Here is an 18,595-nt window from a genome sequence, read left to right on the forward strand (position 1 = left end):
TGAACCTCTGTGCAGCTGAGGACAAGACACGGGGACCAGAGAGAAGAGGGAATCTGTCCCACGGCAGGGGGGGGGGGCGGTGCTCAGAGGAGGCAGGCTGGCTCTGGGTGCTGAGTGTGAACAGCAGCTTGCAGTGTAGACACACATCTTCACGGAGAAGGACAGCGAGTGTGAGAACGCCGCGCCTTCCTGAGCAGGGCCGACGGGACCCTCAGCGGCTGTGGGGACAGAGCAGGGCCTAGGGATCCAGCAGGAACAATAGACGGGCCTCCTGTGACTTCCCCTCTATTTTCTCTTCTGCTCAGTGCTGCTCACTAGGGATTTAGCTCTGGGAAGTTCTACGACAGAACCTGGGACAGGGAGCCCTGGAAGGGGACACCGGGTGGGGGTGGGGGCCGGAAGGAGAGGACAGCGGGGGAAACTATGAAGGGAGAAAGGCCACGTGTCCCCAGGTGGGACCCAGAGAGGTGACTGAGCCGACCCTGGGTGTGGGGGGAAGGGGTGGTCCAGAGTGTCGGGTGGACGGACGGCGATGCCCGCAGAGATGGGGATGCGCAGACTGACACAGGGGAGGTCGGGTGGGAGAGCATGTGGGGGGCTGCAGATGGGTCTGTTGTCCCTCTGACACGTGGCGACCATGGTGGGACCTGCGGAGAGGTGTGGACGCACGGATGAGCGGGGCTGAGAGACCCCGTCCCCCCCCATCGGAGGGAAGCAGGTAACACAGTAACCGCCTGTGTGAGGGCTTAGTCTGCAGCATTCGTTCGTTCATTCATTCTCCCCCACATTTTTTATTTTTTAAAGACTTTATTTATTTATTAGAGAGAGAATGCACTTCTAAGCTGAGGTGGGGGGGTGCAGAAGCAGAGGGAGAAGCAGACTCCCCACTGAGCCAGACCCAGGGCTTGATCCCAGGACCCCAAGGTCATGATCTGAGCCTAAGGCAGGTGCTTCTCTGACTGACCCACCCAGGCCCACCTCCCCTACATTCTTTAAACACACATTTAAGTGTCAGAGCAGTGTTCATCACGATGAATAAAATATGATTTTATATTCATTTCAGAATTGCTAGCACATTGTCTGTTTCCTATAATGTGGTGGTTGCTGTTTGCCTTCCTCAGTGTCTGTGTTTGCCAGCCCAACTTACGTCACACAACGGTCCCTACTCAATCACCTTGTGTCTATTTATCAAAGGATCCTCTGATACACTGGAGAAAAGTATGCAATTTTACGTGCACCAAATTGGATGATAAGGAGTGTTGCGAAAAAATAAAAATCAGACCGGAGAGAGACCAAGTGACCCTCGGAGAAGTAGGAGAACTCCGATTTATTTTATGCCAGTGGACCCAGATGAGCTCGTGCTCCATGTTCTGGGCCCCGGGCAATGGGGTTATACGGCTTTTAAAGGGAAGGAAGGCAGCCAGGTTCCAAGGGCTCTGCTGACTGCTGGTAGGTGGGTTTAAACTGGGGGAGCGGGGGCTGCTTTAGGCGTGGACAATAGTGCGGGCAGCCTGTGGTGGGAAGCCTGTTTACAGAAGCACAAATGGCCGGTTATCTCTTGCTCCCACGAGGGCTTCTGGTTATCTCCAGCTTATTATTAGTAACTTTCTATGTTCTCGGGCCTCCTGGCCTGGGCCTGCTCTGCATACTTTTCCTCTTCAGGAGGATCCAAACTTAAGAGAACAAGGAAGAATTAGAAAGAATAATGAACATATCTGAAAAACACAGTGTCAGCTTCTGAAAGTCACCATAAAATATAGAAATAAATGACCGATATCATATCTCTTAGAAATAGCAACTAAAATCATGAGTTTCAGAACTAATGAAATCTATTTCATCCTGAATAAATTGGGGAGTCACAGTAATCAGCTAGGCTCCCTGACCTTGAAGGAAGCCCTGAGAAACTCTCATGGACGTCTCAAGGCTTCACAGATCAGAGGAATCCTTTCTCAATGGGAAGGTCTGGAGACAGTGGGGAGAACGAAGATGCAAAACGGGGTGCTGGAGAAGAACCTTGGGCCCAGGAACCCTCACAGAGTTAGAAAGAGCAGACGGATCCCCCCAACCCCTGATGGCTCTAGGGTGATGCTCGATGTCCTACGCGAGAGGTGTCTTTGGCTGTGCTTTTCCTCTCTGAAGGACCCTGCTGATGCACACTGTCCACCGGGGGCTACAATACCATGGAGTCCCATCACTGCGTCCACGTGTGAGCAGAAAAACTAGGGGTTTCCAGGAGAAAAAAACAAACGAACAGAGGGGATACAGCTTACCTGACACAAGAGAAGTCATTTGAGGCCCCCACCTATTTCCTGTGATCTCTGCCCTTGTGGCTCCACTTTCCCAGCACACACCTTGCAGATCTTCCTAAGAGGTGTCAGAATTAAGAAGAAAGGAAAACACACAAAACAAAACAAAACAGAACAAAAAAACTCCAGTAGTTAAAGCTTTAAGGGAACAAAGGGAATGCAAAAATGGACAGGCTCTACCAGGCCAGGAAACAGTCTCACCACATCGGAGACAATGAATCAATCAGTGGTGAACCCCCCAGTGCTGCTTCCAAGAAAACCAGGCCCTGTGTTCCTTGCCCCAGATAAGGAGCTCAAACCCTTTCCAGTGTACCCTGGCTCTGGGAGCAGGTCCCTAGCCCCTTCCCCTTGTGGGGCAGCCACCTCGGCTTCACTATACTGTTCGAGCCTCTGCCCTAGGAGGAGCCCTGGCCGCACTCACAGAGCAGAGGATGCCTGTATAGGCCTGTGCTCTCAGGACTCCTGACCGACCTTACCCCCACCTTGACAAGGGATGACAAAGCTCCCCTCTGAATATTCATCCCAAATACGAAATAAAAAGAAACCCACTCACTCCAGTTTTCGGAGTCAAGGCTTTGCAACTTATTCCCTGTGATCTCCTTATTACTTCATTTTCCTCTCCCTCCCTCTGCTGTGGTTTTGGAATATAGGTGAGGTGCGGTGGGGTGAAGTCCAGAGACCAGGACTAAGAAAGAAGCCTTGGGATGTCTTTGGTGCAAAGTGGTGGTTCCTTAAAGCATGGGGACTGGCCCGGTGGGCAGAAAGAGCTGCTGTCCCCGGGTCATGAGGGGCTGCTGATTCTATACTATGGGGTTGGGGGAGGTAAGGACAAAGGGAAGTTTTGAAAGAACTTTCCCGTATTAAAGAAGACACACAAGATACCGGGGGCTTTGCAATTTGTCGAGTTAAGGTTTTTTTTCCTTCAGGAAAGTATTAATGGTAAGATAGTTGGGAGCTTCCTGGAGGAATGTTATCAGGGGGCTGTAGGTTTAAAAGAAATTCAATGTTATGGACATTTCCTTCTGCCTCAGCCGCCCTCAATTTTATGGAAGGGAGGGTGATGTTAGAGCTTCAGGAAACTGAGTTATGGGTCTCTGGAAGTTAGCCTGTTGATAAGAAAGCTTCTTCCTTATAAATCACTAGGACATTTGTAAACTGAGGGAGACTCAGGTCTTGCAGGATTGTGATCTCTACAAGTTAACTATTTCTTTTCCATTTAGGGCAGCCGGGAGTGCCTGAGGAATGTCACACAGATCCCATAGGGGAGGTTGGGGGTGTCAGCTTCTGCTTTGCCCTCAGCTGGCCTTCCGTTCCCTCATCACCTCTATATATAACTTATAGTACTTAAATGTACAACTTATGATATATGATATGTATATGCCACATGTAACATATGATACAATATATATAATCTATAGTATTATTTATCATACCTGATATCTATATTTAGTAGATTAGATATACTAAAATGATACATGTCATAATTCAATAGAATATATGACACATTTAATATATTTCATATGCTTATATAGTATATATACAATATTATAATATGTAATATTTATAATTATTTATAATAAATATCACATATACTTAAATTTTTTTTCCTTTTCCCCCCAACAAGGACCCCGATACCCTGGACAGCAGAGTACCCCAGTGTGACAGGCCCTGGAAGGAAAACTGGATGCTCTGAGGTGACAGAAAGAATGAGGCTTCCTTTGGGAACAAAGCAGTGCAAATGCCTCCCCCCCACCCTCAGCAGCTTTTCTTTTCAGCCTTAAAGGGAACTCCTTGTCTATGAGGGAGGAGGCCATAGAGGAATCAGGACAGGACAGAGACGCCCCAGAGTTCTCTGGCTGAGGCCACATTGTTGGCTTTCCCCTCCTCCCCTCCCCAGGGGTCTCTTGCCCTGGGCCCTGGTAGCATGGCACCTGATTATTTTTCAGGACGCGAACCACTCCACGTGGGCGCGTGACTGTCCCTGTCTGAATACCAGCCTGGGCAAGGCCTCCACCGGGTGGCGGATGGAGCGGGAAGGAGGGAGGGAGTCAGAGCTGAGCCCCCACGCAGCTGCGGGGACACAGGTGCTGCAGTCACATGTCAGTGAAGACACCTCCTGCCAAGTGTGCAAGAATGAGTAGAGCAGTTCCCTAGTTGGTCTGGACCAGAAGCCTGTCCTCACAGGCCCAGTCCCACAGCGCCACCTGCTGGACAGAGGCACCAAGTCGTCCAGCCCATCTGACACCTCCCAGCGCTCCTGAAATGAGCTCCAGACTTTTGCAATTCAATCCAGAATGATGTCACTGCCCCGGGCAGTAGAATGAAGAGGAGCCCTCTGTGGTGTTCAGGCTGACAAGTTGTTTCCAGATCAGAATGACCGCCGGATGATTAAATACATGGCGTATTGCACACTGCTTACAATAGGAAGGTATTTCAGGATTACCTGACACTGGAGTTTACCCCTTCCAGGAGCTTGGGGTCCTAACCAGTCTACCTTCATCTTGAACCAAATAAAAGGCTTAAAGTTCTCCGAGTACCAAGGTGGTTCACACCTCATAGTAATTCTACATGGACCTGGCTTCCAGTTTGACCGTTGTTGTTGATGTGGGTTTGGATTCTCCTGTGAGGTCCCCTCAGCCCGCACTGCAAGGATGTTAGATGCCTGTCTCTGCCATGGGAACAGAACACTGTCAGGGACATGTGTCTTCTGCTCCTGTTCACTTTTCCAACTTCAGATGTTCCTTGAAACTTAGCCTGACAAATGCTTCCATATTTGACTCTCTTATATATTTTATATATTTTATTTTATTTATTTATTTTATTTTTTATTTTTTTGAAGATTTTATTTATTTATTTGACAGATAGAGACACACAGCGAGAGAGGGGAACACAAGCAGGGGGAGTGGGAGAGGGAGAAGCAGGCTTCCCATGGAGCAGAGAGCCTGCTGCGTGTCTCCATCCCAGGACCCTGGGATCATGACCTAAGCCGAATGCAGACGCTTAACGACTGAGCCACCAAAGCGCCCCTACTTAATATGTTTAAAATCAACTTTATGATTTCAATTAGTGTAAAGATTGTTACACACAGAACATTGCTATAAATGGATCAGTCCTCTGTTGAGGGGTTCTTCCATCTCTCCTACACTGACAACCCTAATACCCTCTTGTAGAACTCGAGGGCATGAGTGTCGAAAATCTGGGTCCAAAGAACAGACATTTATCCAAAACCCTCCAACCATCAGGGCAGTGAGCGGTAGACATCGTGGGATTAAAATGGGAGCAACAAGCACATGGCAGGACAGCACTGAATGTGGAGATGGATTTGTCTGGTGTTGTTTGTACCTTCACAATATTGAGTCATCCAAGCCATGGATGGGCGACCCTCTCACTTCTTTAAATCTTTTTAGTATTTTCAGCAATCCTTTTTACTTTTCAGTTTGCAAGTCTTCTGTCTACTTGGTTAAGTTGACTCCTAAAAGTTCTATTCTTTCGATGCTATCTTAAATGGATTTGTTTTTTAATATCCTCTCGGGCTTGTTCATTGTTGATGTAGCGACAATCACCTGGTTGTTGTAGGGAAATTATGACCTGAACTCCTGTAGGAGATGCTAGACAGATAGAGCTTAGGGGGATAATAGAATGTGTTCCCTGTGTTGGAACAGTAGGACATGTAATGAAGCAGGAGGGAATCTGAGAGGGAAGCTCTGCATCTATGACCCTGAAATGAGCGATCTCACAGGGTGGACTCAGAGCACAGGAGGAATTTAAGAACTGAATTGACCCTGTGCTGCCCCAGTACTTATGGGTAAAACACAAAAGCATAAAGTTTTTTTTAATTTTCTTAGTTTGAGAAATAACTCATTTATGTGTTCTAGAATTTACGTAGTTATTTGTAAAGCACATATTTTAGAAGCACCAAGTATTTTCTGATTGGTGCAGATAAGGAATTAACAGGAAGGTTCGGGAAAGAGCCCCCTCTGTGCTCCTGACGCAGTGGTTCTGTCAGGACTGAGAGGAGAGCCCTGCTTCCAGCTCTCTGCCTCCTCAGGGTGTGGTCCCTGCGAGAGGACGCTGCCCTCCCCGCACCCAGCCCCTCTCTGCCGGTTCACCAGCTTCCACTCCAGCCTCCAGCATCTCCCACCACCTTCCCCCTGGAGCCAGATTCCTCTATCTCTGAGGAGGTCAGTGTCATCAAATGATAACCTCTCAAGCTTTGAAACCCTTCTTGGACTGTTGGATTATTTGAAGATGGAGGAAAAAAATGTGTTCCAAACCACTATTCCACTTGATATTTACACTGGAACTCTGCAGTTAGAAACCTATACGATTCTCGGGGCACCTGGGTGGCTCAGTTGGTGAAGCATCTGCCGTCGGCTCAGGTCATGATCTCAGGGTCCTGGGATTGATTCCAGCATGAGGCTTCCTGCTGAGCGGGGAGCCTGCTTCTCCCTCTCCCTCTGTCTACCACTCTGTCTACCTGTGCTCTCTCTCTCTGTCAAATAAATAAAGAAAATCTTTTTAAAAAGAAACATATAAGATTCTAATTATAAAATATTTACAGATAATTATTTTATTTTATTGATTCATATGCTCCAATACTGAGACACTTTTAGTTCTCTTTATACAATATACAAATTATTGTGTATTTATCCTCTACAGTAAGAACCAGATATTCACCATTTGCATCATTTTCACATATAATATCAATATTTTGGCCAATGTCAAAAATAAATAGATATCAGCAGGTTATGACATGTGTATGACAAAAGTTCAGGGATGCTGGCGAGAGGGTAATTCATGTTGATAGGTTGGGAACTATTGAACTGAATCCCTAGGTGAGGAGGTTGCCAAAGTCCATGTCTCCTCCCCCAGAGGTGTGGGTCTGGCCCACCTCTCACCTCCCCACGTGAGGAAGGACCTGAACGAGGACACTCAGGAGGACACATGGATCTTCAACTAGAACAACGGTTCCCTTGGGATGATGCATCGTCTCCATATGGGGTAGCTGTCTATGACCATACATCTATGCCACATATATGTCCCATCTCTGCTTCTGGTCAAGGACAAAGGTGGGTATGAGAGGAGGAAGGTGGAAACAGAAATAAGGAACAGACTCTCAGAAGGGATATAGAGGAATGTGGTCCAGGGAAGGGCTGTGCCTTGTGCAGTTGACAAACTGGGAGAGAGGTCCCTCAAGGAATTCCAGGTGAAGGTCAGATTTACCCCTCCTCCCCAGGAAAGACAGGTATAATCGAGTGTGGGATGGAACTGGTCAATTATTCTTTGGGGGAGGATATTCGAATTTCAGGGATGCCTTGGAGCGGGGAGAAATGAAATAAGGAACAGTAGGAGAAGCGAGGAGCATCTGAGGCAGAGAGAAAGGACCCCTCTGTCTAATTCACTGCCGGTTCCCAGCACAGAGCCCCTGCCCCTCCAGAGGGGAGCTGTCTGAGGAAACCGCAGAATGTGGTGGAATGACTGACCGAGGGCATGAGGAAGCTGGACAGGCACAGAGAACCTGCAAGACTGATCCAGTCCCTGGGACATGGGTGGCTCAGTCGGTTAAGCGTCTGCTTTCTCTACAGGACATGATCCCGCGGTCCTGGGATCAAGCCCCTCTGCCCCTGCCGCTGCTCATGCTTGCTCTCTCTCTCACAAACTTTCTCTCTCTCTTTCAAATAAATAAATAAAATCTCTTTTAGAAAAAGAAAATATAGTGAATATTATTAGGAACTACTCCACAGAAAGACATGAGATGAGATTAGCTTCACAAGAAAATATAACAAACTTCCAGAGAACACAAAATTTTATTTGTTTGCTTCATATATATGTTTTTGAAAAGCATTGAAAAACAATGGAAAATTTAAATTCTTTTTTTTTACACTTTTAAGTAGGATCCATGCCGAATGTGGAGCTTGAACTCACGACTCTGAGATCTAGAGTTGCATCCTCAACTGACCTAGACAGCCAGATATCCCCAGAAAATTTAAATTTTTATAGAAAGAAAAAGTAATACTTATACAGACACCCGAAAAATATCATACAGGAAAAGGAAATTTGCAGGTCAGGATTAAGACATAGTTTACCTATGATCTAAATACAATATGAACAGTGTGACTCCAAGCTCACATTCATATGTTTATACACCATGACCATATGTGAATTACTGCAAGCATACATGTTGAATTCCACAGTAAAAATTTATTTTATATAAGATATCCTATTAATAAACCAATAAATGAAAATCACATTATCTCACTGGATCTTGACAGACTCTTTGAGCAAATGGAAAGCAAAGTCCTAACAAAAAGTACATAAAATAGAAACAGACAGACACATTTGACCCATGGTAACACACTCTGTCCGGCACACCTAGAACTCAGTCCCTCAGACAGGAAGTTAGCTACGGTGGTGAGGGGGAAGGACATTTCTACAAGTCCAGGAACAGGCATAAGTGGCCTTAACTCCATTATTATTCAACGTCTTTCTGCAAGTAATAGACAATGTAAGTAAACAAGAAAAATCACTGGTTCGCTCTCAGCATTAATGACAATAAAAAGGGAGTAATCCTAAAAGACCCAATTATATGATTCATCAGTACTCCGCTGTTTATGCAGCAGGGACAGAAGAAATCAGCCCAATGAGCACATAGAACAGACATTTCTATGGATGACTACTAGGATTACATGGGTCTGGAAAATTCTAGAAGTAGGTAAATGATCAAGAATGCAGACCCCCAAAATCCAAATCAAAACCTCCATGAGATACCACCTCACACCAGTCAAAATGGCTAAAATTAACAAGTCAGGAAACGACAGATGTTGGCGGGGATGTGGAGAAAGGGGAACCCTCCTCCACACTTGGTGGGAATGCAAGCTGGTGCAACCACTCTGGAAAACAGTATGGAGGTTCCTCAAAGAGTTGAAAATAGAGCTACCATACGATCCAGCGATTGCACTACTGGGTATTTACCCCAAAGATACAAATGGAGGGATCCGAAGGGGTACGTGCACCCCAATGGTTCTAGCAGCAATGTCCACAATAACCAAACTGTGGAAAGAGCCAAGACGTCCATCGACAGATGAATGGATAAAGAAGAGGTGGTATGTATACACAATGGAATATTATGCAGCCATGAAAAGGAATGAGATCTTGCCATTTGCAACGACGTGGATGGAACTGGAGGGTGTTATGCTGAGTGAAATAAGTCAATCAGAAAAAGACGTGTATCATATGACCTCACTGATATGAAGAACTCTTAATCTCAGGAAACTGAGGGTTGCTGGAGTGGTGGGGGGTGGGAGGGATGGGGTGGCTGGGTGATAGACATTGGGGAGCGTATGTGCTATGGTGAGCACTGTGAATTGTACAAGACTGATGAATCACAGATCTGTACTTCTGAAACAAATAATGCAACATATATTAAGAAAAAAAAAAGAAGAAGAAGATAGCAGGAGGGGAAGAAGGAAGGGGAGTAAGTCGGAGGGGGAGACGAACCATTAGAGAAGATGGACTCTGAAAAACAAACTGAGGGTCCTAGAGGGGAGCGGGGTGGGGGGATGGGTTAGCCTGGTGATGGGTATTAAAGAGGGCACATTCTGCGTGGAGCACTGGGTGTTATGCACAAACAATGAATCATGGAACACTACATCAAAAACTAATGATGTAATGTATGGTGATTAACATAACAATAAAAAATTATTAAAAAAAAAAAGAATGCAGACCCCAGATTCCTCACAGTTCAGGGAGGAGATGCTGACCCTGGACCTGCCACCCCCAGTCCATGAACCTCAGTGTAGAGACCCTGTGGAGGAGATGACCTCTCTGTGTCCTTGGTAGACCCTTTGTCTAAGGAGAGGCTGCTGTGAGTGAAGGTGGGGAAAGGAGGCAAGGAGGAGCCCTCACCCCCAGGAGATGACCTTGCATGGACTTGGCCCCATGATGGCCGCAGCAGGAGCACCAGAAGCAGAAGCCACGGGAGGAGCCTGAGCAGCCGCTGGGGCCTCCGCCTCCTGGCCGATGAGAAAGGGGCTCTGGTCCCAATTTCCACAGGCCTGGAGTCTGTGTGAGCCCTGAGATGCGGTCCCAGGAGAGGCAGTGAGGAGCACAATGTGCTCAGAACTCAGCCCAGTGATGGTCAGGGAGCCAGAGCTGTAAGACATGGAAGCAAAGAAAGGATCAGGGTCCCCAGAGGGAATCACATCATAATAATGCAATTTTGGGGCCCCATAAATGGGAGCTGTTGGTACAGGACATATTTAGGACACGCCCGACATGTCGGGACTCACACATCGCTAGACTGTGTTTTGCCGGTTCTTCCCCAACTCATGATGGACTCCGTCCACCGGCATCCTGCCATGGTACCCAGAAATTTTTGCTCAATTTGAGAAAATGACAGAATCTGTGGATGTCAAGGACAGGGCTCAGGGACAAATTTTAAGGAATGTGAAATGAATTCATGGACAAATTCCCTCAGATGGATCTCAGGCCCCAGGTTGTACCAAAGAAAGCAAGCAAGCAGTTGGCGTGGCCAGGAAATAGGGCTGCACGGGGAGCCCTGTTGCTCCAGGCACACAGCACGTCTGTGTTGCTTTCCCACAGCCCGGGAGCACGGTGTGAGCATGGAGTCCACTGTCATAGGGCGGGCAGGAGTAATCAGGCTCATCCTAAGCCTGAAGCCCCGCGATGGTCAGGGAGCCTGAGTTCCCAGACACAGAAGGAGAGAATCAATCTGTGATGCCTGAGGGTCGGTTGCTATTAGCATAGATGATGGCTCTGGGGCGGGCTCTGGGAGTTGTTGATGCCAACCCACGTAATATCAACCTATGTAGGAGCTGCTTTGAGTGGAGGAGATGGTGACCTTCTGGCCCAGGGCCCCAGACACGGAGGGCGGCTGAGTCAGCACAGACTGGGCCCAGGACCCTGTAACGGGGAGAGACACAGAGAGAGTGATGCTGGGGTCCTGAGACAATAGGAGAAAGTTGTAGTAGGTTTTTGGGAAAGGAACCTAGAAAGGAATTTTATGTGTGGTCAAACCTCATTCAAATTAAGATAAATTTAACTAAGTAAGTGAGCTTTAATATAAAACTATGTGGATGCAAAATTAGAATTCTGTTTTAACTTGGTTAAAAGGTCAGATTACTAAGACTCTGACTACAAGGTCATATTGGAAAGAGATATGTATCTGTACAAACTCAGATATGACCAGGCAGCTCTAAGGAACTAACATTGACTTTATGGAGACACTAAAGCTTCTTGGAAGTATCAGCCGACCACCTGTTCACAGAGTTTCCAGCAGCTTTACCAGGTGACTCAGGAAGGTCATGTCCTAGCAGGTGCAGGAACCGTGGCATATTTGGTTCCCTGAAAAACAGAGAATTTCCCCAAGTCTATAGTTGTTGTAGGTTAAGTCTGATGACACCTATCTGGCAGAAGTTTTGGCTTACCTTCTGGCCTGGACGGCCTGTTAAATGTTCAATCTAGAGGTTTCTTATAAAAGTTCCAGCAAAGCAGGTTTTAAAGAGCCTATATGGTTGATTGCCATTCTTGCTGCACTTATGTAAATAATCAGACCCAGTTCTTTTAGAACCTACAATTACTTGGTGAGCAAATGAATGTTAATATGACTATACTTAGTCGAAATGAGGGTGATTGTAGAGAAAAAACATGTTTCAATAACACAACTGAGTGAATACTTGATTCTAATCCTGTTCCTTAAAAGCTGGACTAGATCCTGAAGTTCTCTAGCTTCCTACAATGTCTGGCTACAAGTCTCAAAACGAACATTACGATTTTTCTCCCACCTTTCTGAGTTCGACTCAAACTGCATTTTTCCCTGAAGTCCTGAAAAGTAAATAGACGCAATATGATAGAAACTTCAGAAACACCGCCAGAGTAGCTCACATGAGATGGTCTTCATCCCTGTTGCTCTGTGGGCCACTCAGGGATCACCAGACGCATTTGATCTACAAACCAGGAAAATCTGTCAGATTGTCACAGCCTGATGTCACTCTGAGGATATTGGAGCTTGACGTCTAGAAGGCTTCTCCCCTACTACACTCAGGTCTTGGGAATTGCTTTATACTTCGATAATAGCATTAACCATCATTTTGTTTGTTTCCATAGAAATACCTCTGGTTTAATACCTGATTTCTAGAACCCCGGGCCTTACATTGAGAACACGCCTGCATCACCCCCACCTGAAATAACTTTAACTAAACTGGCCTATTGTCAGGAGAATGTCAACCAAACTGAACAATCGTCTAGCCCCACTTTGGACATGTGTAACTTTGGGGAGTTTCAGTGGAGGGAGGCACCTGGCCAAGACTAGACTGCCCCAAGATGGGCCACTTTGGTGTAAACATTATTTTGTTAAAAGGAAATGGAACTCACAGATTTAGGAAAAGCTCTGTACCTCCCCCAAAACTGCCTGCTTGTACCAGGAAGAGAGCTATTAGCAGGGGGTCCTCTGTACCTAAGACATGTATCTACAGAGCAGGACAACCTTTGTTGGCAAACATGTCCTCTCACCGTCCTGCTAATGCTCTTTCTCCTCTTTGATCCTCAGACCCCTACCCCCTGCTTCACTCATGTAAGCGTCATGTTGCCTGACTGTGATTGGAATTCTCCATGTCTGTGTGGATTCACGTTATGTAGGCTATTAACTTTGATTTTGACCTGTTAATCCCCCAAATGTCAACTGATTTGGATTCAGCCAAAAACCTTGAAGAGCACAGGAAATACTTCCTCCCCAACAACAGGCACAGGTGAAGTTTCATCAAGGGTCCGATAAGAGGTAAGTAGGTATGTGCGTCTCTAGGACTCCTGACGACAGTCCCCTGGGTCAGGGGCTGATCCTAACTCCTGGAAACATGAGATATATGTCATCCTGCATCAGAGATGGGTTCTCATACTGCCCCAGCTGGTGGAACACCTCTACCCACTGTTCCCAAGCCCCCCCACCTCTATCCTCTCCTTCCCACTCTCATTCTCAGTCCCTGCTTCCCCCAGGTCATGAGGACTCTTACTTTCCTCCCCATCAACCCCTTGTCCAGAACTCCCAGTCTGACTGGGAGAGAGTCCACAGCCCCTGCCGCATCCCACCTACATGCTTCCCCCTCTTCCTTCATTGTCTGTGCAAAACGGGGATGCCATGATGACGCATCAGATTGTGGAGTTCCCTGTGAACCCCGCCAATGCTCCTGCTCCACCCCACCAACCCCACCCCTCCTCATTATCCTGAGACACAGCTTTCCCTGACAACATGTTAAGCTTGTCTCCACTCTCTTCTCCCAGACACTGTCAGCTCCCTGAGCCTGCACACACTTCCTGTCATGTCCACATATGTCCCACATCCCTAGACTAACATGGTAGGTGTTCCGTAAGTGCAGTGAATGCAAACTATCTGGACAGTGTCTACCCTCAGTCAGACACAGGCGGAAACCCTGTCTCTGGTTCTATCCTGACCTGTCACAGTGATATGGGATTGCCAAGCCCAATGGTCAAGAAAGAATTCTTGAGACATTGAATGTTGAAAAAAGATGATTTTACTATAGCCTGGGAACAGGACCCATGGGCACAAAGCTCACTGGGATTGTGAGGAGTGACTGATTATATACTTTATAATTACAGGAGGTGAGGGATACTATAAATCTCTAAGGAATATGGAAGCCAGGCTTTCAGGAATCGAGGGGCTAGCTGCTGTGAAGACGAGCTTACTTCAGTCTTTAATAATAGACACATGGGGGCATCAAGGCACCCATGAGGTCCTTGAGGAATGTCACACTCCGCATGGGTCAGGTGTCTGTCAGGGGCTGCAGCTGGAGGAGATTGACTTTAAGTGACATTTCTCCTGCCTTTGTTTCCCTCATCAGCTGACTCTGTTACCTGGGCAGCCTGCCCCTGGCACCCAGGAGTTTCTCCTCAATATGAGAAAGCCAAACAATGTCTTCCTGCTTAGGAGAGGCTGGAGGGACTGAATTTAAGTGAATTTGGAATATTTTGTAGCCTATGTTCCTTGAGATAAGTTCAGACTACAGTTTAGACCAAACAAAGGAAGGAGCTGACTTGGCCAAGGTGGGGGAGCTGCACAGGGAGACCCGTTGCTGAGGGACAGCAGGTTTTTGTCTCACTTCCCAAAAGGCCTGAGCACTGTGTGACCATTGAGACTGCTGTCATAGGACAGGCAGTAATACTCAGCCTCGTCCTCAGCCTGGAGCCCAGTGATGGTCAGGGTGCCTGAGCTGCCAGACGTGGAGCCAGAGAATCGATCCGGGACCCCTGAGGGTCGGTTGCTATTATCATAGATGATGGTTCTGGGGGCTTTTCCTGGGAGCTGTTGGTACCAGCTCACATATGTACCACCCCCGATGATGGAGCTGATTCCAGTGCAGGAGATGGTGACCCTCTGGCCCAGGGCTCCAGACACGGAGGGCGGCTGAGTCAGCACAGACTGGGCCCAGGATCCTGCAAGGGGGAGAGACGCACAGAGGGTGATGCTGGGGTCTTGAGACAAGAGGAGAAAGCAGGGCCCCACAAGTCCTCCCAGGGCCCCTTCCCCTGCCCTGCATCCAGTCACCTGTGCAGTGAGCGAGGAGGCTGAGGAGGAGAGGGGACCAGGCCATGGTGGAGGTCATCACCGATCCTGCCTGCTGTGGCCCCACAGCTGTGCAGAGCCTCCCCTCATCTCTCCCTTCCCCTCTTCATCCTCTGAGAGAGGGAGGGCCTGGCCATGCAAATGAGACCGCAGCTCTCTGACCCCTCCCTGGTCCTGGGTCAGGTCCTCTGCTTCAGGATGTCAGGGGGGTTGGGCAGGGGAGGGGCCGTGTGGGGCCAGGGGTGGTGAGGTCCCAGCTGTGAGCCCTGAGCAGAGGGCACTGACAAGGCCAGGTGGCAGGGCCCTGCTCTGATCCCCCTGACCCCTCAGAAATGGAACCAGAGTGCCCCCTGGTGTCCAGATGCAGACACAACATTGTGTTTCATGCTGGCCAGAGCCAATCAGACACAACCCCACACCCCCCAAATTGTTTTGACACTGTTCCCTGCATATGGGCCTGACCAGATGTCCCTATATGTCACCTCCCACTAAGTCAAGACTCACTCTAGGCCCTGCTAAGAGTCTTCAGAATGAGTCTCTTCATTGCTCCCTTCTCTGCTCCTGCGTCAGGACGGAGGTGGTGTCTCTACATAAACTCTTCTACATGAGGATACAGTCCAGAGCAGTGATGGGTCCCCATGGGCAAAGGCTCACTTCTGTGCAGGATGCTGGACTTTCCTCTTATGTGCCTTCTCCCTGATTTCCAGAGCTCTCCTTCCTCTGAGCACCCCACAGCACTGAGGATATGGGGAGCTCTTCACTCCAGGTTGGGGGTAGAGGCCGTCACATGCATTCTTAGAGGGTTCCACATGGAGCACCTTTGTCCCTGTCATTCTTTCTCCCTGCTTGAAGCAACAGTTGTCCACACACGGGACATAGATTCCCTCCTCGGCTCTGTCCTCCCAGCACAGACACGAGTCTGCAGGAGCCCTGCCACGTGAATGTGTGTGGCCCTGACCTCAGAACACAAAGGGCAAATCTGCTGGAAATTCTGGGAAGAAAGGAGTGACAGCTGTAGATACTCTGACAGGGACCTAGTGACAGAGATTTTGTGTCAGTCACCACGGAGCCAACCTCGTACTTAGGATGAACGTGTGTTTTTTTATATGTAATTCTATTCATTAAGATTGATTTAAACTCAACGACAATGTCAGTCTGAAGATACAGGTACAATCAGGAGTGTACTTTCCCCAAATCTGTGCTTAGTGCAGAGAGAATCTGGGTGGAAACAGTGGTACAGAAATGCCTTCTGTTCTCAGGAGATTACGGGTTTTTAGTGTTTGTCTGAAATCACTTATTTGTACCATGTGTCTGGGCTCCCAGGTAGGAAAGGTCAACGTGGTGCCCAGTGAAACCCCTTAGGGGCCTGCTCTTATGAACTTAGAACCATCCTGCTGACCAAATTACCAAACACAGACAGAGCATCCAGGATGCAGGGATTTGGGGTCAGACCACTCTCCGGGGTGAGAACAGCTCTAGTTGCTACACTTTGTCCTGCATGTTCAGGATGGGACCTTTATTCATTCAGCCACCCATGACTACTACCCAAAGCCAACAGGACCCAGATGTTTCTGTCAAAGGTCGCACATGTGAGTGGTGGCAAGGTGGAGATAAGGGGGAAGGTGTCTCTGAGTTCACAGGCCCCGTGGCCCTGGGTTGGGACACAAGAGTTTCCATCAGAGTGCAGCCTGGCTGGAGGTGTCAATGGCGGTGACTGAGGGACGGACAGCCCGGGACTGAGAGCACAGGGAGGGTGGGTCTCATGTCCCCCATGGTCCTTGAGCTCCAATCAGCAGCACTGAGGCTGGGGTCCCAGAATCAAGGTACCGATCAGCCTCAGGCACTGACTGGAACCCAGAGGTGATGGGGGCTGAGATGCCCTGGGGACAGAGACTCCCCCTGGGATTCCTGAGCATCGGCCTCATCCCAGGACCAAAAATGAAACTATGGGACCCCTGTCCCTCACCACCGAGGGATGTTTCTCCATGGTGATCCTGTGTATAAACCCCCTGGGTCCTGATCCTGCCTTTAGAGGTAAGGATCTCAAAGATTTTTACTGGGAAAGAATTTATTTTGGCCAGAAAGACTCACGTGAGAGCAAAACAATTAACACTTTCCTGACTCGGTCGTCCAGGTCTGGTTGAGTAACAAGAAATCTGTCGGGGCGCCTGGGGGGCTCAGTCGTTGAGCGTCTGCCTTCGGCTCAGGTCATGGTCCCCGGGTCCTTCGATTGAGCCCCGCATCGGGCTCCCTGCTCCGCGGGAAGCCTGCTTCTGCCTCTCCCACTCCCCCTGCCTCTGTTTCTTCTCTCACTGTGTCTCTCTCTCTCAAATAAATAAAATCTTAGAAATAAAAATCTCTCAATTTCTTTTCTCTCTGCAGACACAAGACCCATACCTGTGGGGATTTCAGGTGCCTGGAAGCACAGGGTGGGGGGGACCATGCAGCCCCCTCCTTCCTGCCCCGCATCCCATCCGGACCCAAAGACCCCAGGTCCCCAGGGGACTACCACGGACTGAGAAAAAGATATTGCTGATCGTTTTGTGTGTGAGAAAACACTACAGCCTGGTACTTTAGGAATTATAAATAATATTTCTGTGGTGGAATTCCTGTCAAGAATATTCTCAGGAATGAGCATCTGGAGCATAAGAAAAATAAGGACATTTCTTAAGATATGCAGGTGACCCTTTGTCTGTGGATTCTTCCAAGACTCCCCGTGGATGGGGTCCTCAGTTAATTCTGAAGTGGGTAAAAGCCAGCAGATCCCATGCGCAAATAAATAAAGGTAGATGAATACATCCTTTTCACGAAATGTAATAACTTTACTTTCATATTAACGAGACTGACTGAGGGGTGCCTGAGGAGCGCAGTAGGTTTACGTTCCGTCTCTAGGTTTGTCCCAGTTCGTGATGCCAGTGTCCTGAGCTCCAGCCCTGCAAAGGGTTCCGCACTGGGAGCACAGCCCGCTTGAGACGCTCTCTCCCTCTCCCTCTGCCTTTCCCAATGGTGCTCTCTCTAAAATAAGGAAATAAATCTCTAAAAAAATAAAGAGCCTGACTGGGAGTGTTGGGCACACAAAACGGAGCCTGGGGTGAGAGCAGGAAGGAGAATGTGGGGGTTGCATGCAGCTGTATTTTCTGGTCTCTCTCCTGCCTAGACATGGACATTGGAGACTGGACACTGCAGCAAGATCATTTCCAGTTTCCTCTGAAACCCTGACGTGGAGACAGAGCTCAGACTGAAGAGCCAGAGGGAGAGTCTGAAGCCCGAGGGACGCGGGAGCAGAGAGAACAGGAGGGGGGTGTGGGGGGTGTTGTCAGGGAGAGTCTGTAGGATCTGGTCCAAGTTCACATGTAGCTGGTTCAGAGAGAGGAGACTGTGTCTGTGACTAGGGTTTTTGTCCATGGATCAGCTGTGGGTACATCAGTAGTGACACAAGGTCACACTTGATGGACTAAGATGATAGAACGGATTGTGGAGGAATGTTCGTTGGGCAGTATGTTCGGTTGTAGACACAGAATTCCTTCCTGTCCATCTTCTCCAGATTGAGTGGGGATGTGCGGTGAGGCTCGGTCATCTCATGTGTCCGTGTCTTCCTCGGATGCCCCCATTTGATGTCACTTTCCGTGCATTACATGACTCTTCCTCTTTCCCTGTTGAAGGATAGATCGTCGTGCAGAAGAGACCACACCGC

At 48.3% G+C, this 18,595-nt stretch overlaps 1 gene segment (V, D, J or C); it reads right to left on the minus strand.

Annotated features, from left to right (window-relative positions):
• Positions 1-14,418: 14,418 nt before the first annotated feature.
• On the minus strand, positions 14,419-15,038 carry LOC148162314 (immunoglobulin lambda variable 1-40-like). The segment is given in 2 exon segments: positions 14,419-14,771; positions 14,884-15,038. Coding segments are annotated over 2 exon segments (396 nt in total).
• Positions 15,039-18,595: the final 3,557 nt, after the last annotated feature.

The sequence above is a fragment of the Eumetopias jubatus genome, unplaced genomic scaffold (assembly GCF_037043125.1).
Source record: "Eumetopias jubatus isolate StellerSeaLion01/CBP00866 unplaced genomic scaffold, mEumJub1_p1.0 scaffold_16, whole genome shotgun sequence".
NCBI lineage: Eukaryota > Metazoa > Chordata > Mammalia > Carnivora > Otariidae > Eumetopias > Eumetopias jubatus.